This window comes from Monodelphis domestica, chromosome 2 (assembly GCF_027887165.1).
Source record: "Monodelphis domestica isolate mMonDom1 chromosome 2, mMonDom1.pri, whole genome shotgun sequence".
Taxonomy (NCBI): Eukaryota; Metazoa; Chordata; class Mammalia; order Didelphimorphia; family Didelphidae; genus Monodelphis; species Monodelphis domestica.
Window position 1 is genome coordinate 67,566,787 of NC_077228.1, and position 22,353 is coordinate 67,589,139.

At 33.5% G+C, this 22,353-nt stretch overlaps 1 protein-coding gene across 6 annotated transcripts in view; it reads left to right on the forward strand.

The window, feature by feature from the left end:
• Positions 1-22,353, forward strand: part of SUCO (SUN domain containing ossification factor) — a 100,797-nt gene that overhangs the window by 64,948 nt on the left and 13,496 nt on the right. For 5 of the 6 annotated variants that reach the window (XR_461296.3, XM_007480793.3, XM_007480795.2 and 2 more), the window contains exons 9-18: positions 1,021-1,088; positions 7,625-7,732; positions 8,585-8,690; positions 10,922-10,942; positions 11,193-11,248; positions 11,750-11,841; positions 14,275-14,340; positions 17,541-17,615; positions 19,217-19,307; positions 20,629-21,807. Coding sequence is in view for 5 of the 6 variants with exons in the window: in XM_007480793.3 (XP_007480855.2) it covers positions 1,021-1,088; positions 7,625-7,732; positions 8,585-8,690; positions 10,922-10,942; positions 11,193-11,248; positions 11,750-11,841; positions 14,275-14,340; positions 17,541-17,615; positions 19,217-19,307; positions 20,629-21,807 (1,862 nt within the window). In the remaining variant the exon portion in view is untranslated. The remainder of the gene's footprint in view (positions 1-1,020; positions 1,089-7,624; positions 7,733-8,584; positions 8,691-10,921; positions 10,943-11,192; positions 11,249-11,749; positions 11,842-14,274; positions 14,341-17,540; positions 17,616-19,216; positions 19,308-20,628; positions 21,808-22,353) is intronic. The other variant, XM_007480791.3, reaches the window with a different exon arrangement.

Consider the following 22,353-nt stretch of genomic DNA (forward strand, 5'->3'; position numbering starts at 1 on the left):
GCCCCTTGTCAAATATTGGTGATTCTCCCTTTATGCTATCTTTCACATGCCTTTCCCTCTCACTTTTCTCACAAACACTACTTAATTCAGGCTGTGACCTTTCCACCCCACAGACCCCTCGAATTGTCTCAAGTGTCTTCCCACTCCATCTTAACTGACATAGAAAATAAGATATTTGTAAAAAGTGTTTTTAGCACAGTATGTAGCAGGTGCTATAGAAATGTTTTTTTCCTCTTCTCCATGTTCCACATAGCTGCCAAAGTGGTTTTTATTAATGCAGGCTCTGATCATGTCATTTCTCTTCTCAGTAGTTTTTAGTCATTCCTATTGGCTGTTAAAGAAAACTGGTTGCCACTTATATTTTTGATTGCATTCTTATTTTCCTTCCTACAGTCTGTGGTCTAACTATGAAGTGATTGTCTTGGTATTCTTCACACAGCACTTTATCTCCAATCTTTGCGCCATTGCACTGGCTGTTTTGCCATGTAGCATATCTTCCTCTCCCTTCCTTATAGAATTTCCTATTTCCATTAAGACTCAGCTTAAGGACTTCCATCTGCATGAAATTTTCCTAGTTTTCCTCTTGACTGCTAATGTCTTCCTGTCCTAGTATTTGTATCCTCACCACCTAAAACAGTGACCAGAACAAAGGAGCTTAATTAGTACTTTTTCATTGATTTTAGTTTCCATTATTGATTTCTTTTTAAAAAAAGAGAGAGGATACTTTAAAATCCATAATCCTTAATATCTATCTTTAGGAAATGTGAAATGTTTTTTTCTTTTAAGAAAATCTGATCCTAACTTTTAGGATCAAATATTTATGTGTTTCTTTTGTGACATGAGTTTCCTTCAGGTTCAAATCCATTCTTTTTATAGCTTTCTATAGATTTTATAGCTCTGATGCTTAAGTTCCTGAAGAATTTAAAATGTAGAAAATTGAGTTTATAATTGTTCAAAAATACTTTGTTCTTTTTTTTGCCTAGTGTTTTCCTTTTGTAATTATTATCTCTTTATATATAGAGCACATCTGCAATTCTCATAGAAAACATGGACTTATATATGCTGAATCCATGTAGCACCAAAATTTGGTAAGTTAAAGAAAATCATAATTATACTTTTGTATGAACAAATTATATAGCTATAGACCTATCTTCAGATGTAGAGCTATCTTGGAGATCTCAAGGCTTATTCTGGCCAGCTATTTTATCTGGTTCTTGATCACATTGCTCAAAAGAATGCTATCCCAATAAGTATAAATATATAATATTGTCAGCCCATCCTGTTCTTCTCCCACTTATATTGTCTGTACTGATAGGAAATTTTCTTACTCCAATTGGCCTTTAAAACAAAAAAACAAGGATTTTTTCTTAAACTTGAAACACTAGGTATAACTTAAGAAAAGGATCTTTTCTTGGCAAACTGGAGAACTAATTTCAGGATATTGCTTATCCCCTTAGACACAGTATTTGGTTGATTTTGCAGAATTGCCTTTTCTCTTTTCTTTACTGATATCCTTTGTCGCAAGGGATAGATTACTGTAAGATATGTAAGAAAGATATGTTTGGAAACAAAGGTAAAATAAAAACAAAAGGATATCAGTAAAGTTTTTTTAAAGAAAGGAAGTGAGAAAAAGAAATTTCAGTTTCAAACTGCTGATAGGTGTATATACATTATCTGTTTGTGAGAGGTAATTGAATGGTGTTTTTATGATTCAGTAGACTTCACTTTGATTAATGGCTAACTTCTATAGCATGTAATATTAAAGGGATGGTTAATGAAAATCTAGAAAATGAACCAATAATAACAGAAAGCCAGCAAGGCTTTTTCTTTGGAACATTTGGCATTTGTCCTATTATTTTGTATTTGTTACAGACGATTCCTGCCTTTTTTCTCTTTGTCTGGTCATAAATTCTAAGATTGTCATGGTCACGGCAATGATATATTCTTCTTTATTGAAGAGAATCAGATTCAGAATAGTATTTTGACTATTAGCTTTTCTTTTTTAAGGAATTAATTTTTCAGGTTTAAAGACCCCATCAGCCTCTTATTTTGTAATATGTGTAAGTTATGGATGCCAGGCTATTTGTTTCTGCATTGTTTTCTGCATTCCTTTATTCCTTTATATATAATTTGAGTATATGGAAAATGAGAGTTATTTTCAGTTGTTGCAAATGCCTCCCTTGAAGGTGACTATAATCCCTTTACGCATGTGTATATATATTTGTGCGTGTATCTGTCTATATTATTTACATAAAACAGATATTATTATTATCATTATTGGAGAAATTTGAAAGATTTTTTTCCCCATCCAATCATTTCCTTTATGATCCTCAATGCATTAATTTTGTTTGTACAGAAGCTTTCCTTTGGTTGTATTAGTTATTGTCTTTATCTTTTATTACTATTACCTTTTGACTCTTGTTTGATTAAGAATAGATCTAGGGGGCAGGTAAGTGGCTCAGTGAATAGAGAGTCAGGTCTGGAGATGGGAGGTTCTGATGTCAAATCTGATCTCAGATACTTTCTAGCTGTGTGATCCTGGGCAAGCCCACTTAACCCCCATTACCAGGCCCTCACCACCCTTTTGCCTTGGAACCAATACACAGTACTGATTTTAAAGATAGACGGTAAGGGCTTAAAAAAGAAAAAAAAATAGATCTAGTCAATGCTGTAAAAGATAATGATGTTTCTTACATCATCATTCTTTATGTTAAGATCATAGACATTTTAAAATATATTGTGGAGAAGTGGCTAGGTAATACCGTCCAAGTGCCATGCCTAGAGATGGGAAGTCTTGGTTTCAAATCTAGATTCAGGCACTAACTAGGTATATGACCCTGAGCAAATCACTTAACTCAGATTGCCTAGCCCTTACTGTTCTTCTCTTAAAATTGGTACTAAGACAGAAAGTAAAGGTTCAAAAAATTCTTTGTGGGAATATGGTATAAGGCCACATTGGTAAACCTTTTCCTAGTTTGAGTGCCCAGAGGACAAATTCAAGATGTCTGTGAGCCCCCTACATTACTGGAGAGAGCAGAGGGAGGAAGTGCTTGCTTTGGGGGGCTGGACAGAGGGGCAGGGAATGCAAAAATGTCCTCGGGTGCTGGGAAGAGGGGGAGAGAGCAGCTCCCCAAATGTTGGCTCTGCCCATTCATGCCAAATGTTTACCTAGGCTGGTCTAGGACTAATTTCTTTTAGATTGATGGTTTAGTGCTTTCTTAGGGAGTTATTGGGTTTTTTGTTTGTTTTTGGTTTACTGAACATTCAGTTGTTGAGTTCTGTTGTTTTTAATTCTCTCATCTGTTGTCTATTCCATTGATCTGTTTTTAAACCAATATCACAAAGTTTTGATAATACAGCTTAATAATCTAGTTTTTCGTTCTAGAAGCACTCATCTCCTACATACCTTTTTCATTTTCCTTAATAGTCTAGAGCTTTTATTTTTCTCCAAATGAATTTATTATTTTAATGAATTCTGTAAAATATCCTTTTGATAATGTGGCAGAGGATTAAAAGTATGAATTAACTTCCATAGTGTTGTCATTTTTATTATTTTGTTATGGCCTAGTAATGAGCACCAAATATTCCTCTAGCTGTTTAAGTTGTACTTTATTCATATTTTATACTTTTAAGTTTTTAAAATTTACATTTGAATCTATTCAGATGTTTTGTGGGCTTTGGCATTTTTGATCCCCAAGCCTTTGTAGTTACTTTGAATAGAATTTCCCTTTCTATTAAGTCTTACTGAATTTTATTACCCTTACCCTTCTGTCTTAGAAGCAATACCAATTATTGATTCCAAGGCAAAAGAGTGGTAAGGACTAGCCACTTGGGGTTAAGTGACTTGCCCAGAGTCACAAAGCTAGGAAGTGCCTTAAGTTCAAATTTGAACTCAGAATCTCCTATTTCCAGGTCTAACCTTTTTCCCACTGAGCCACCTAACTGCCCTGAAATGCTATTGATTTTTTGAGGGGTTTTTGGAACTTGCAACTTGACAGAAGAAGGTTGAAAATCATATGAACAAAACAGCAAATGAATAAAGTGAAATCAAACCAAAATCTAAAGCAATAAAAAGAGTTATCAGAATCTACTATACTCTGTTATAAGCTACCAAAAATAGTCCTGATACCCAGATTTGGGAAGGATAAAACAAAAGAAAGTGATAGTCTTGATAACATCAATGTATATTTACTAAAAAACTTTAAAAGTAAAAATCTTTTCAAATTAATGTGTTTAATCCAATAAATCATTCTATTAAGACCTAGTTGGATGTATACCAGGAATAAGAAACCAGGATGGTTCAGTATTAGGAAAATAAGCAGCATAATATTGAAAACAAGAAACATACAAAATCACATGATTATTTAAATAGATGCAGGAAAAGTCTTTGACATAGTAAAACAATGTTAATGTTAAAGAACTCCACAAACCATAGATAATAGAGGAATCTTTTTATTTTTATATATGTGTATGATTGCCTCCTATCTGCAGGGATTCTGGTACCTTGTCAATCCCCTTGGCATACCCCCCTGCTTCCTGTTAAAAAGCCTGGCTCCATTGATTATTGTCTAGTTCAGGTTGAAACAGTGTACTCTGTGGTGCCTAACCCCTACACCCTCCTCAGCCTTTTGCCCCCCCCCCCCACACCTCCTCCCCCTGAATCTATTACTCTATCTTAGATTTAAAGGACATCTTCTTTATCCCACTGGCCCCTCCCAGCCAGCTTCTCTTTGCCTTTGAAAGACCCCCAGGAGAGGGGTACACTGGTCAACTCACATGGACAAGGGTTCAAAAATTCCCCCACCCTTTTTAGAGAAGCTCTGGCAAAGGATCTCTTGCCCTATCACCAAGGCCACCCATCTGTATCACTTCTTCAATATGTAGATGATTTGCTCCTGGTCAGTGACTCTTATGACTCCTGTTTTCAGGCCACTTTGGATTTCCTTTCACTTCTCTGATGGCTGGGATATCGGCTCTCTGCCAAGAAGGCACAAATCTGTGCAACCTCTGTTACATACAAGGGCTATGTTCTGTTTTCTGGTACCTGTAAACTGTCTTGAGACAGGATACAGGCTATCCTTGATATCCAACCCCCCCCCCCCCCCCCCCCAAGTGACAAGTCTGTGAATTCCTTGGGGCAGCTGGCTATTGCCATCTCTGGATCCCTGGGTTTGCAGATCTTGCAAAACCCCTCTGCTGGTGCCTCTTGAGCAGAACAAGCCCACATAACAACACACACACACACACACACACACACACACACACACACACACACACACACACACACACACATGAATATAAAATGGTGTAAAACTGAAAGCAAGCATCCTATTTAATAGGAATATACTAGAAACTTTTTCAATAAATACAGGAGTAAAACAATATTGCTTATTGTCCCCACTATCATTTGATGTAATTTTGGAAATATTAACAATAGCAATAAGAAAAAAATTACTATAGATAAAAAAGTGATTAAAATTGTTTGGTGAGAGCATGGTAGATTCTTAGGAAATGCTAGGGAATTAGCAAGTATACTAATTGAGATAATTAGCAAATTATTTTTATAAGCCATATCATTTTGTTTTATTTGTGGGTTTGAGATAGAATGTAATCTAGGACTCTCAAGGCTTATTATATCAGAAGAGAAAAACATTGGATTTTCTTGTTCCTTATTTTTCATAGCTATTACATTTTTTAAAAATGACACTTATATTTAGCCTCTAGTCATCTGTACCTGCAATATCTTTCAAACACATTTTTTCAAAAGAGCTTCCTGCTCCATTTTTAAAAATGTGATGTGGCTAATGCCCAGTGGACTTACGCGTCGGCTATGGGGGGGTGGGGGGGAGGAAAAGAAAATGATCTATGTCTTTAACGAATAATGCTTGGAAATGATCAAATAAAATATATTTTAAAAAAATGTGATGTGGTTTTTATTTTAAAGGATAAATTATCCCCAAATTCTCATCATTAAACTTTAAACTCGGTTTTTTGAGTTATAATATTTTGAGTTCATTCTGACCATTTTATTATTCTCAATATATTAAACAAACATAGTCATCATTATTAGTATTTTTTTTAATTTCTACTTTCTGTTCCAATAACAACTCTAGCACAGAAGGACAGGGGCTAGGCAATTGGTTTTAAGGATGACAAAACTACAAAGTGTCTGCTATTGGATTTGAACCCAGGACCTCTAGACTCCAGAGATCTGATTCTCTACTGTATCACATAGCTACCATGTCCAAATTATTACTGAAATTTAAAAAAGAATTCCTAAGATTTAGCACATCTAAAAATCCAATTATTAGCCATCCATTGCTTCTGTTTATTGGCCAATACTGAATTATAAGTGAGCTGCTTTTAGGTAAATGATACTATATAATTATAGCATGTATACATTAATATGTTCTAAATTCCTAATTTTCTTATGCTGCTTGAATCAAAAGCCAAATATGATATGCAGTCTACATAGATATGTATATCTATTTCAAGCTATATATAAACACATAAATCATGTTGAGCTACCTAGATCTAAATCAGGGATTCTTCACCTGAGGTCTGTGAACTTGTTCTTTAAATATTTTGATATCTGTATTTTGGATAAATTTCAGAGAGTACAAGAATGTGATATTTAAGTGTTTATAATTGAATTTATATTATATTATTTTATATATTTAAAACTTTCTCAAGGTCTGTAAATTTCATCAAATTTTTGACAGGGTCCATGACCCCCAAGATTTAAGAACTTCTGCCTTTGCTAATTCTGTATAGTGCTGAGAAAAACTGGAACTCTCTTAGCATTTCTCAGCCAGAATGCTTTAGAGTTAAGGCTTGAACCTAGGTGTTCCTCGATTTTGTGAATGGTTCAATTTGCTTCATCTGTTTACTTAGGGATTTTTTTTCTCTATTCAGTCATACTTTTGAAATTCAAAACAAACCTAAAACTAAATCACAGACAGTTCAGTTCTTAACTACGTTTTTCAAATGTTTGTATGCTCAGGAAATACATACCTTCTCAACTCTCATGTCATATTTTTTTCTGTAACTTTGTATTAAGTTCTTGTGGGTAAAGACTGATTTACTTTGTACCTCATGTTGCCTAGATTATCACTGGATTAGATAGTAGTTAGTACTCTAGAAATACTATTGATTTGTTCTAGTAGACAAGATAAGCATGGCAGAGATATTTTCAAAATACCTTCTAAGCAGGTCTTACAGGGTGAATAATGTTTTCAAAAGTGGATTAATGGAGTAGGTTTATTGACAGCTATTTAAAAATCATTCTGCAAATAACTGCACAAATTTAAATTTGTTTTAAGGAATATTTTCTGGAGTTAATGCACATATATAAGGTAAAAGAAAAAGCAACTTTTTTTGTGAACTAATAGAATTCATGGAAAAGAATTATGGGTTTCTCTTATATAAAACCATGTGAATTCACTCAGGTTACTGATCACTTCCCAAACTAAGAGTTCCTTTAAGTCTTGTTGCTTTTGGAAATGGAATGGCATGTTAATATATATTTTATTGTTTTTTATTCTAAAGGGAAAAAAATTAAAAACTATTTTGATAATGATTTTTGGTAAATATTTTATTCAGATAATTTCTGTTTTCTTTAAAGGTTTGTTATTGAACTCTGTGAACCAATTCAAGTAAAGCAGTTTGACATTGCAAATTATGAATTATTTTCATCTACTCCTAAAGATTTTTTGGTGTCTATTAGTGACAGGTAGGTTCTCTTAAAACCTAAATCACCACTTTTTAAATTTCTTCTCATGGCCAGTACCTCATTTTATAGAAGTAATATATCATCATTACATATACATTTTGCATACTAAGACATATTTTTGAGGTGTCTATTGACAGTACAGTTATCACCCCTTTTTACCTCTTTTGGAAGTCTGAATTTTAGACTATTTTTTTTTCTTATAATTGTATACCTCTTCCAAACTTAAATGTGATTATGATAACTTTGTTTCTACTCCCCATTTCTTTTCTTTCCTCTTTCCACATTCTCCCTATATAATGCAGAAGCAATTTACTCATTGATTATGCTACTGCCATTTTGATTCATTAAATATTTATTAAGTGCCCACTATATGCCAACACTGTTCTAAGCACTGGGGTCACAAATAAGAAAAGAAAAATAGTTTTTATCCTCAAGGTATACCAATATGGTATCATCTTATTCTGTGAAGTTGAAACCAAGGAGTGATGTAGAGTAAATATGTTCCATATATCCATGACTATCTTCCATGGTTACATTAATGTCATTGACACCTCCTTATAAATGACCCAAATTTATCTTATGCTCACTCTTGCAGCCATCTGGTAAATTCATATTGTCTAAGAATTACTTGCACTACTTACTCTGGTACTTTCAGATTTTTTCTACCAGGTACTTTAGCACTGATTAGCATACGTGTAGCAAAAGATCTCTTAAGACACAAGATGTTGGCATGATTATACTATAATAAATCAATGTCACCTTGGATAGAAAAAAAGACAAAAACTTGATCTATAGCTTATGATGTAATATGCTAAGTATTACTCCTTTTCGGGGGATATATATGTTTTCCAGATATCCAACAAATAAATGGATTAAATTGGGCACTTTTCATGGTAGAGATGAGAGGACTGTTCAGAGTTTCCCGTTAGATGAACAGATGTATGCGAAATATGTCAAGGTAAAATAATTTGTAAAAGAACATTGCATTTGGTAATGAAAATGTGACTATTCTTATTTTAAAAAACTAAAATTCAGCACATATTGTATCATTTAATCATTGAATTAAAAATATATATTCTTGCCTCTTTCATGGGGCAGAGTGAAAACCAGAAGGAGTTCATTTTATTATCTCTGGTGAACATGATAAAGTGACAAATTAGTTTTTATTTCTTCAAGGCTGACTTTCCATAGATCTGCTTCCTGTATAAATATTTGAAAATAATTATTCAAGGAAATTTACTATGCCCATTTGCATAATATCTAAACTCTTCCCAATCCTTTTTTTAATATTTTGCTGTTAATGATAAAGCAGATCTGTTAGAATCTGAAATTTTGATCATTCCAATCATCATTTAAAAGCAGTAATATTTAAAATATCCTTTTCTTCCACCTGACTTCTTTAGTTGTTTAATTTGGAGTTCCCTAGAGTCCTAGGCTACAACAATAATGAAACTATTTTACATAATAATTTTATTAAAAATAAAAATGTAGATAATTTAAACAAAGTAGGAGGATGTTGTAAAAATCAGTTATATATACACACACATATGTATGTGTGTGAAATATGTTGCATGTGAAAATCTTAATTTGATGTTCTATCTTTAAAGGGTTTTTTTAAATATTCCTTTTCCACTCTCTCCTAGTTAAAGTAATAAAATCATAGTTAAAGTTAGATTTGAGACAACAACCTTGCCTTTCCCCACTTTTCTGTCCATAGCTTCAAACTTTGAAATCGCTGTTATGTTTAGTATAGTGACTTTTTTTTAATGGCAATTGTATTGATCACTTCTACTATTCTTTTAATAATTTTAGCTAGCTAATAGTCTTCTGGGTGTTTTACTGTTTGCTTAGCATGTATTTGGCATCTACAAACGGGTAAACTTGTAGTATTCGTAGTCTTAGCCTAAAAGTTTAAAATTTTATTTTTCTTAAATGGTTTTGATACTATTATGTAATGACAATTCAGTAAAGGCAAAATGTTGACATGACTAATATAGTAGTTTTGTGTTGTTTATATTATTAAATGTAAAAGTACACTTTTAGCAATAAATTCGTTTTTGTTTCAAAATTTACTACCCAAGTTGATCAGTCATTCAATAGATTATCCCCTTTTCAATACCTGAAGCTTTGGTGAATTTCAGTGTTCATCATTTTTGCAGAATGACCCACAACGTTTTTAGTTTTGTTTAAACTGGGTCTAAATTGTCAGAACCGGTTATCTCTTGTTCTCAACTGATATTAGTCAGATGTATACCTAGTTTAGTGGGAAAATGTTAACTTGAGTGAAAATACCTAGTTTCAAATTCTACCCCTAATATTGTGTTACCATCTCTTAATCTCTCTGTGCCTCAGTTTCTTTATCTATAAAATCTGGAGTTTTAGAATTGTACCGATTTTCTTTAACCAACCCAAATGAACAAAATTTGGGAAGTCTCAATAAACAGTTCTTTTAAAATGTTTTGTGTGTTGCAAATGCAGTTTTACTATATATCTTCCAGTATCACCAATATTTAAAAATTAGTAAATCATGCTTAAAGGGATACTTAGTATGCCATATCAAAAAAATTATGCTTTATCTATTTTGGCTTTGTCATTACTTTGCCTAAGACTTATTTCTTCAAAATAGAATGGCATGGCGTAGACAATCTTGCATGTTAGACAATAATCTTAATATGTTTACACCTGTGGAATGTGTAAAATGAGTTCATGAAGGAAAAGTAGCTGCTGATATAGTAAAAGTAGCTATAAAAAACCTGGCCATTTCATTTGTATGTGCTATTATGGGATTAAAATACATTTTCACTAATAGGAAAATAAAATATTTGTGCATCTAATAAGTTATTAATGAGATTTTTCAACTTGTATGTAATTTCAACAACCTAAATATGGCCAATAGAGATCATTTTAACTAAAGTAACCAAACATTTGAGAATTATAAAATTTAATTTATTTTAACATAGACATTAAGGCACATATTATTAAATTATATTTATAAATAGTAATGATAAAAATCAAGACTATAGTTGGAATTTCCATTCAGAATAAGAGTACTACAACTTTATCCATTATAATACATTTCTTTCTATACTTTCTCCATAAAATGTAATTGAAAAATATTTAAAGTTGCTTTTAGCATGTTATCTAGACTTTTGTACTGATATCTTTTTCTTTTCCTTTCTCTTGCTTCAGATGTTCATCAAATACATAAAGGTTAGCGACCTTCTCTTTTGGAATGTTGAATGCATAGAGCTTGGTATATTGCAGCTCACCATCTTAATTGCATGGCAAAACAAGTTTCCAAGACTCTCTTTGCCTTTTCCTCTTCTCCTTCCTCTCCCACTTTCTTGGAATGTTTACCATGTGGAAATATTGCAAGTGTAAAACTTGGTTCTATTATATTGAATTATAATAAGATTAAGCATTTCTGGGTTTCCATTTTTTAAGTACTTTTATCCTTTAGGTGGAGTTGCTATCACATTTTGGATCAGAACACTTTTGCCCATTAAGCCTTATAAGGTAATGTACAAAATGTATGTCCTAGGAGAAAAGTAAACACTCGGGTTTTTTTTTGAAGAGTTTGAGGCCTTGAAAATATTTCATAATTACTTTTTAAAATAAAATCAATATATTTATTTTAATTGCATCATTTAAAGGGAAATAAATTTTATATTTGCATAGATAGCAAGGAACATTGTTAAACTAGGATTTTAAGAGTTTTGTAAAGCTGGAATCTTCAAATTCATTTTGGGGTTAGTTGAGTTCATGTTTTCCTGATTAAATATTTGGAAGAAATTATATTCAAAACATTTTAGTTAGATTCCAAGTGTTTTATATTGTAGGAATTTAACATTTTAATTGTAAAAAGTTTTCAAAAGCTTTTAATTGTCAAGAAGACATTCTTAAACTAGCAAAATTTTATTAACATCATTATTAGATAATTTGTTTATGTGCTTTTATTAAAATAAGCTTTTTATGCTTTATTTTGAGAATCTCTTTATTATAAATTGATGTTTTTAGGGTATTTGGCACCAGCATGGTTGAAGAATATGAAGAAATTGCTGATTCTCAGTACCAGTTAGAGAGACAAGAGCTATTTGATGAGGACTATGGTAGGTCACTTTTCCTTTAATCTTCATCACTTAAAAATATTACTGAGTGATCCTGGTTTTGCATTTTTGGAAAGCAGCCAAATGTATGGCGCTTACTTGTCTTTATTTTTATTTTTTAACCTTTTTTGGGGGGTCAATACTAGTATGTTTTATTTAAGTTTTTTTCCTTGTCAAATTTTATCCATGTTTACTTCCTTGAATTTAATTTTAATTTTCCTGCATGAGCTCTGTGTGTGTCTGTATCTGAGGCACAGCCAGATTAAGTCACTTGCCCACAGTCCCATAGTTAGTTTTTTTGAACCAGGCCTTTTGACTGCAGCCCCAGGGCCCTATCCACACTGCTGAGTCAGATGTGTTATTTATTACCTTGCTACCCAATCACTTGGACACACATTATAAGTAGAGGCCTTGAATATAGACAATGAAAAGCATATAAAGATTTTAATAAGCACTGGGCATTTGTAACTTTACAGAACTTAAACTTTAGAAGAGATTTTATAGAACACCTGGTTCAATTCCCTTTTTATATAGTCACATATAATTTAAGGAAATATTGCTTTGCATTGTCTATATTCAAGGCCTCTACTTATAATTGTATCCCCAAATTCTGTCCTGTATTCTCTCTTTTTACATCTTCTCATTTGGTGGCCTTACTATCTCTTGTTGGTTCAATTATCATCTCTATAGATCACTATATATAGCTCTTTTCTTGAGTTTGTCACTCATTTCCAGTTGTCTCTTGTATTTTTCAAATTAGATGTCCAATAAGTTTCAAACCCAATGCATTGTCTGTCAGCCACCCCCCAACTACTTTCTAGATTTGCCAATTTTTGTTAGGCTATCCTCCTCCTCCTGGAAGGGAGGGAGGGAGGAAGGAAGGAAATATTAAGTACCTACTATATGCCAGGCACCATGTTAAACATTTTACAAATATCTCATTTGATTGTCACAATAACCTTGAGAAGTCAGTGCCATTATGATCCCCATTTTACTGATGAGGGAATAGAGGCAAACAGAAGTTAAGTGACTTGTTCAAGATCACACATCTACTAAAGTGTCTGAGACCAGATTTGACCCCAGATTTTCCTGACTCCAAGCTCCGCACTTTATCCTCTGTACCACCTAGCTGCTTAGGTTTTTAATCTGAGCATTAATCTTCAACTCTTTATTTAACTTTCTCCCACATTTCTAAACAGATTTTGTTAACTCTACTTTCTCTCTTACCCCATCTGTTGTCTCCTCATATTGCCATTGCCCTTGTTCAGTCCTTCATCGCTCCATTAGTATGGGAGCTCCTTGTGGTCAGGGACTGTCTCAGGCCTTTCTTTGTATCCCTAGTGCCCAGCTCATAGTAGGTGCTTAATCAATGCTTATTGACCGACTTCTCATTTGGAATATTGCAGTAGCTCTTAATGGTATCCCTACCTTATGTCCCTAATCCATTCTACAATCCACAAAGCAACAATAGTGATTTTCTTAAACTCTGTTTGTCTGATTGTGTCACTTTCCTTTTTAGTAAACTAATGACATCCGATTGCCTTTAGGATCAAATTTAAACTCTTCTTTGGTATTTAAAGCCCTTTACCAATTAGATCAAGTCTGCCATTCCAGCCTTATAAAGGCATGCTATAGCATATACCTTTCTTACTCATTATACTACTACTAAATGTAGGGTCTTGCTATTCCTTACATATGCTACAACATCTCCTATCTCTGTGATTTTCCATTAGTTATTGCTCATACCCAAAATGAAGGACGCTAGATGCTAAAGTGGGTAGAATGCCAGGCTTGGAGTCAGGAAGGCTTGAGTTCAAATTCGGTCTCAGATGCTAGGTGTCTATGGGCAAGTCATTTAACCCTGTTTGCCTCGGTTACCTCATCTGTTAAAATGATCTGGATAAGGGGATGGCATATCATTCCAGTATCTCTGACCCAGTGGGGTCATGAAGAGTCAGACATAACTGAAATAACTGAACAATGCCTGAAATGATTATTCTTCAAGTCTACCTCTTGAATCTTTTGCTTCCTTCAAAATTCAGCTCAGATACTTATGTTTTATATAAAATCTTCCTTGATCTTTCCCACCCCCTTTCTCTTTCCTGATGTCCCTCTTCCCATAACTTTGTATTTATCTGGTATGTTTGTATATGCATTGTCATTCATACATTATATATAATATTATATATTAAAATAGGAACCACTTGATTTTTGCTTTTATATTCCCTGCTCTAAATGTATTTGGGTACTTAATAGGAGGTACTTATTACTTATTAAATACTTGTTGATTTTTTCCCAGTATTTTGATGTTCCTAGTTATTTTATTTTTGATTCTCTATGACTTGAGTTGTTGGTATGGTGTAATTTTTATGTGTAATATATATATATATATATATATTTTTAATTATTCATTTTATATAAAAATTTTTTTAACAGATTATCCTTTGGATTATAGTACTGGTGAGGACAAATCTTCAAAAAATCTTCTTGGTTCTGCCACAAGTAAGTATTTTTTCCCTGACACTTTGTAGTGCTTCCTAAATTTTTCCATACTATGACCCACCTGGAAACTTCCGACAATTTCTGTGACACACTCTTGGTGTCCTTACATCCATAGATAAGAAGTGATGTAAAAGAAGAAGGGAAGGAGGATATTTTAATTGATCTTTGAAGATAATTCAGTTGGTTAGGATTTTAAGAAGAGGAAAGGGATACTATAAAATACAGAACCAACAATGATGGACATGGCATGACAAAGTAAAGGGGAAAGGAATGCAGACTATGAGAGCATTAGGGTGTTAGTGTATGTAAAGGGAAAAAACTGGTTTTAAGATGTAAGTGAGGTATCATTATACTAATTGAGCATAGTATGTGCTCAGCTTTAGCTATAATCCAGGACTTCATGTCACTGGGTCTGACTGAGCCACCTCACTGGTCCATGATTAACTTTTAATTAACTTTGGAGAGAACAATTTGGTTGAATGACTAGGTTGTAAGCCATACTATAGAGAATCATAAAAGAGAAAAGGAAGTGGAGACACTGATTGTAGATGGGCTTCTTATGGAGTTTAGACCATTAAGGAGGAGTAATATGGGGTGACGGTAGGAAACGATAGATCAAGTGATGGTTTTTTGAGACTGAGGAAGATATAGGTGTGTGTTGGTGACAGGGCAAAATGAGTATTCTAAGAACCACATTTAGAATATTAATATGTTGGCTCTGAGTGAAATCCTAATCCATTTACCAGTAAGTGATTATTCAGAAATTGAATCATATCAGTATTCTCACTATATGTAAAACAGAAGACAAGGAATTTGATGCTAAATGGAAGAATGAATTGAAGATGCTCTTTAAAGAATCCAGTAAAAGATGATATAGGATAGATTTTACCATTTGTACAAAAGTAGTTAAAAATATTTTATGAAACATTTGATCCTTTTTTATTGCCAAAAGATCATTGTAAAGATAGTTGCACCTTTAGCACCAACATGAATTGTAAAAGAATGAGAAGGAATATCTATGATCAACTCAATAAAAAGTTCCAAGTTAAATCAATATGTCCTTTGTAAAAGGATAAGAAAGAGAAATTGCACAAATTGAAGAAGGAAAAAAATTATGTTGGAAAAACATGATTCATAATTAAGGAGTAAGAAACAAGAGAGGCCAAAGGCTGAGCAGTGGCCTTGTGCATGGATATCAGTCTCTACTCAAAGAAAGAGTCTCAACTAGACCACTTGTCACCATATTATTAAAAATCTTGGAATAAAATGGTGAATCAATAGGGACAGAGAGAAAGTGATTATTACCAGTATGTGTCATTCTTGAACCAGCCGTTTACAGTTGATGCCAACTATACCAGCACCTTTTTAAAAATTTTTTAATTTTAACTCCTTACTTTCTGTCTTAGTGTCAATTCTAACACAGAATAGCTGCAAGGGCTAGGCAGTTCTGATTAAGTGAATGGCCCAGGGTCACACAGCCAGGAAGTATCTGAGGCCAGATTCGAATATGCCAAGATCAAAACCTGTATTAGATGAGAAAGAGAGAATTAAAAACAAAAGAGCATATAGCATCCAATGGATGAAAGTAGATATGTGTACTAACCCTATTTCCTAAGAAAACCTAACAGTACTGTTTATATCACCCATCTCCCTTAGCCCCTTCCTGGTTTAGAGGAAGAGATATGAGATATAGGAGCTTATGGACCTGTATCACAAAGGATGGGAAGAGTTGGTAATGGGAAGAGTTGGGATCAATCACAGATCCATCTAAATAAAGATATTGAGATTAGGCACACATTATGATGACATACCTGTTATATATTTGTACCTATATATGAACAAACACTGCAATATATGCTGTAAACTAAGACTATTGGCTAATGATTATATTACATAGAGATTTTTATTGCTAATAGGATGTGAAATAGTGACATATCCATAGTGAAATTACCATAAAGAATCAAATATTCCTCTTTTTTTTTGTCTATAATGTGAACCCTGATAAAACTGAATTTAAACTTCTAAATCATTTCAAAATAATAATGAGCTGTGGAATGAACATGTGACAAAATAATCTATTCTTTTGTAAGGGAAAAGTTGAAATATTTCAAGTCATTTTCCTGAGGCTTGTTTTATAGGAATGATTGCTTAGAGATTAATTAAGAACCAGCATAGAGATAGAGAGAGAGAGAGTGTGTGTGTGTGTGTGTGTGTGTGTGTGTGTGTGTGTGTGTAGATAGATAGATAGATAGATAGATAGATAGTTTCATAGGAAGAAAGTTGTGCTATCTCCTTTTTAGGATTTAGATTTTTTTTTTTAGGGCATTTTTGAAAAATGAGAAATAACCTTGGACTAGAAGATGTAGAATTTAATCTTGGCTCCACCACACTTAGTTGTTGTGTGATATTGGATAAGTCACACAATGCAACTTTTCTGTGCTTCAGTTTCCTTATTAACAAAATGAGCGTAATAACAACTTGCTTTCCTGGTTAGCAGGGTTGCTTTAAAGATAAAATGAAAAATCACATGCTAAAGGACTTTGTATTTATAACATTCCATAAAATACAGACTTTTTCTGCAATGCCTTGCAAATATTAGAGATTGAACAAATGGAATCAATATACTAATAATTTGGCATACATTTACTATGTAAATGGAGCATGTTTAGGAGCATTTTTTCCCTTGTTTTGAAATTTTAATTTTTGTTTTGCTTTTTTAACCCTTCCTATCTGTCTTAGAATCCATACTAAGTATTGGTTCTAAAGTGGAAGAGCAGTAAAGTCTAGGCAGTTAGGGCTAAGGGTCACACAACTAGGAAATGTCTGAAGCCATATTTGAACCCAGGACCTCTTAACTTTAGGTTTGGCTCTCTATTTACTTAGCCACCTAACTGCCCCAATTTTCATATTTTTTACCTATTTTTTGAAACATTAACTATGTCATTTTCTTATAAGAATGTTAAAGGAAAATGTAAGACTTCAAAATTTATGTACATAAGACCTTATGTGTATGCATAAAAGGATACATTTATATGCCTGAAATTTTGAAAGTTGTTATATGCCAGTTTTTGGAAAATGGAACAAGGAATCTTTTATCAGTACCAAAATGTCATTGCAGCAAACATGGTTAACAAACATTTATTAAAATTTTTTAATCTACTTGAGTTTTTAAGAAATTTCTTTGGTTTCATTCTATTTAGATGCCATTCTAAATATGGTGAATATTGCTGCAAATATTTTGGGAGCAAAAACTGAAGACCTTGCTGAGACAGAAGGTAAGTGCCAACTTATTTTTTTTTTTAATCTTTTTTTCAAAGGTGGCTTCTCAAATATTTCTTGGCCCATTGTTCTATCTGCCTACTAAGACTAATACATAAACTAGTTAAATTCAAAAAATATATAAGATACCTAATAATTTATTTTTAGAACTTCTACATGCTCTATATTTGTAACAAGATATTAACAGAACCATAATTCATTCCTTTATTGTTCTTCTTTGCTTACACACACAAACACATACACCCCACCACCTCACCTATATGTTCATTAACTATCACTTTTAATTCTATTTATTTGAATTGTTCAAGATTACTTTGAATAGTCAAGAGAAATGACATTGATCATTTTGATTCTTCTGTTAACTCTGTACAATAGTCTACCAAGGCAGTTTAGAAATAAGGTAGCTATTAAAGTAATCCATTTAGGGAAATGTCTTTGATCACCAAGTACAAACAACCACCCCTTTCTCTTAATTTTCCTGCCATTTAGGACCCTAGGACCCTCCACAATTATGCACCATCATAATTTTTTTTTCAGTATTAACTAAAACTAGAATATTTTTTTAACCCTTTCATCTTAAAATCAATACTGTGTATTGGTTCCAAAGCAGAAGAACAGTTAGGGCTAGGCAGTGGGGGTTAAGTGATTTTCCCAGAGTCAAATAGCTAGAAAGTGTCTGAGTTCAAATTTGAACCCAGGATCTCCTCTCTCTAGCCTTGGCTATCCACTTAGCCATCTACTTGCCCCCTTATAATAAATGACTTTTTAGTTTCCAAATACATGTCAACTTGTCATATTTTTCTCCCTTTTTGTAGCCTATTTTCTGTGACTTGAGGTATTCTTTCTCCCTCTCTTCACCTATTGAATTCATATTAATCCCTAAGCCCATTATAGAAGTCACCATCATGTCTACAAAATTTTCCTTGAATCCTGTGATTACTAACAGTCTTCTCCTTCAGGTCTCACATGGCATTTTGTTTTGTATCTTGCTAATACATATAATACTCTGCCTTATAGCTGCCTTCTGACAACATGATATTTCATGTTCATTGCTCTACTAGCATAATTAAAGCCACAAGTTCACTCCTTCCCTTTTCCTTAGTTCTTCAGTGGCATAGAAGGCATAGAAAATTAGAACACTATTTGTATAACCGTATTATTCTTAATATATGCTGTTTCATTTTGCCTTAAAATGAGATATCTTTGAAAGAAAAAAAAAGTACATATAATAAAAAATAGTACTGGTTATATTGCCTTACTCAATTTTTGTGATTGCCAGATTTAAGGAAGGAAAATATGATTCATATTCAGTCCAGTATTATATTTGTTTTACTTTAAGTGCCAGTGAATTCACTTGAGGAAAAATGTTAAATATCATTAGGTATAACACTGAAATTTTGCTTTCAACAAGGAAGCCTGTAGCAGAATTATTTGAAGGATAATATGCCCTATTATTTAATAATATTATTATTTTCTTTATCATTGCCTAAGAAAATAGTGTTCTATGTTAGGATATCGGATTTTTGTGATACAACAAGAAAATATTCTACTTAATGAAGTTTTCAATGTGGATATGTATAATTTTTTTTTTAAATAGGAAATAAGAGTTTATCTAAGAGCAGCATCCCTGCCACAGCAGCCCCTCAGATGCCAGATCCAGAGCCGAGCCCTATTTCATCATCACCTGAGTAAGTTGCAAAGAGAACACTAGAATATTAAGCCCAGAAGTCACAAGGTACTTATTGAAATGGGAAAGTGAGGTATTACTAGAAAAATGTTATTTATGTATGTTTTACTCCATAAAATATTAAATCTCAAGATGATTAATGCAAGTAAAACAAAAAAAGTTAGGCGAATCTGTTATAGCAGGGTAAAAACAAAAACTTTAAACTCTCTTCTTATGCCTGATATGCCTGATATTTACCTTTTTAATATCTTTGGCATTTTTCTTTCCATTACTACAAATTATTACAGTCTGTTCATTAGTTATGATTGTAGACCAAAGGACCTGTTAAACAGTCCAATTTTAAGAAGTTTAAAATTATAAATATTTATTAAGTGCATACAATGTGCCTTGGGCCTCTATAGGATATAAGAAAAGTAGAACCTCTGGAAAATTATGATATTCCTAATGGGCCACAATTAACAAAAAGTATGGGGCAATATGTACTCATGTGAAAATTTTCATGTATGGAATCTTAGGTATTAAAGAAAATAAGAGATGGAATATAATATTTTTAATGGTACTTCATATGAGTTTGCTCTTTAATCATTATTGATCTTAGGTGGAAAGGGATAATTTTGATCACAGTGTTTTATCTTGTTTTTAAAACAGCAGAAAATCATCCTAGAAAATATTAAGATACTTCAAAACTTTGCCCTCCAAATGATTCTCTCCATTCTCTCCACATTCCCCCTTAAAATGATCTCTTTGTAAAAATATCTTCTAATGAAAACTAATTGCATGCTCAGACAAAACCCTGAACATTAGGAGAACTAGCTTTCTTTTTGTTTGTTAACTCTGATTTTTGTCTGTAGGGATATCTCTAAGACAATACACATGAAAGTACTTTGAGGGATTGGGGGAAAATAGAGAGGTAGTCATTGCAGGTAGGCCTCCCTTGGGCAAAGATGATGATGATTTAGTAAGAGATCTATATTTATGTATGATTTACAAGCCACTCAGTCACTTAAAAAATTAGTTATCTGGGTTCTAGTAATATAACTTATTCTGCAATGCTCTTCCATTTTTCCCCTTTAATCTAGCAATGTTCCCAAATAAAAAGTGATGTATTAATGATTTATTATTATGATTTCCAGTACTTGAACAACATATGAAATATTAAATAAAAAAATTTTTTTTCCAGGAGAAAAGTTGACTTCAATATTAACAGATATTTGCTTATTGCAAGATAATTCAGATTTTTCTTTAACTCTTAAACTCTATTTGCCTTTAGATTTTGTTAAGGGTAGAAATTCACTATTTATAATGGAAATGTTTATTCCTAGGTTTATAACTGCTGAAGGCCATTTACCAGATATTGAGCCACCCACTCTGGACTTTTCTAAAGAGAGCCCAATTGTACAACTAGTCCAAGAAGAAGAAGAGGAACCAAGCCCATCAACTGTCACTCTTCTCGGGAACGACGAGCAAGAAGAAGAGTCTCCAGCATGGTCTGACTTGGAGACACAAGCGTATTGCAGTGAGCTGGCGACAGCATGTTGCGTTTCTAGTTTTTCAGAATATCTACTGAAATGGTGTTCTGTTAGAGTTGCTCTTCATCGTTTGCGCAGCAGGACTTTGGGGAGCAGAGAGACTTGTTATCCTGTTACAGCTCAGCCACCACTGCTGCTCACAACTGAGACAATAGATGCTTTGGTGTCACAACCTCTGAGTGAGGAATTGGATGGTAAGATGATGGAGAGAGAAGGTGAAACTCCTGTGGCACATAATGTAAGCAGCAGGTTCCATGATGACCTGATCAATCATACCAAGGATGCTATTGAACTAGAGCCTAGCCATCCTCCAACTGTGTCTCAATCAGACCTTTTGGATGTAACTCCAGAAATCAAGTCATTATCCAAAGTGGAGGTTCCTGAGCTTGTTAAGCATGAGGTAGGACAAACAGTATCACAGCTCTTTCCTCAAGAAAGCATTGTTGAGGTTTCTACAGAAATGGAAAAAAAGTCCGAGACCAATGTCGCTATAGAAAAACATTCTGTGATCTATGAAACGAATGCTGTTGGTGAAGTTAAGGACAGTAGCATTAGGGACGATACAAATTCAATTCAAGTTATTCTAAAGCCTTCAGAATCAGTCCTGCCTCTTGAACACATGGCCTCTGTGGCAGATAGTGAAGATGAGGAAGCCAAGGTGACCATCACTGACACACACAAGCATATTCCACCTTCTGATGTGGAGTCTTCTCCAGCCTCTGACATAAGAGAAGAAGAGCAAGCAGCAGAAGATGCGCTTCTGGCTATCCCTGTGCATGGTGGGTTGCAGAGGACAGCTCCTGATTTTTATGCTGAATTACAAAATTCAACAGAGCTAGGGTATGCCAATGGAAACCTTGTGCATGGATCAAACCAAAAGGAGTCAGTATTCATGAGGCTTAACAACCGCATTAAAGCCCTAGAAGTCAACATGTCTCTCAGTGGCCGATATCTAGAGGAACTTAGCCAAAGGTAAGATAAAAGGATTATTTGAATCAATTGAATCTGAAGGGCAAGTTAAGTAGCAAATATATACATTCAAGAAAGAAAAATTTCAAATGCAAGAATAAACAGTTGTAGATCAGGATTAAACTAGTTCTTGATATAATGGTACCACTCAGCATTTACCTACTGAGTTTAAGCCCACACACATACACACACACCCTGAATGATGAATGAAAATAAAATGATTTAGTTTTAGTTTTAATTATAGAGCTTTAAGCAAAGCTGGTTAACATTATAAAACTTAAAGGGCGTCAAGTTTGAAATGTTTCTTCCTCACTTATCTTTGCTGCCTAAGTCCCAGAGAGGCAGGAAGGGGGGGGGGGGGGGGGGAAGGTGATGGGAAGACTAGTTTTCTTATTTTTCACCAGCTATAGAGGAAACTTGATGGGGAAGACTGAAGTGAGATTTTGGACTATGTATGAATAATTGAATCTTTGATATAGAATTGTCCTGCTTTCCTATGTGTTACTGAGTCTTTTCCTGTGGATATATGCAGAAGCACAGATTATACCT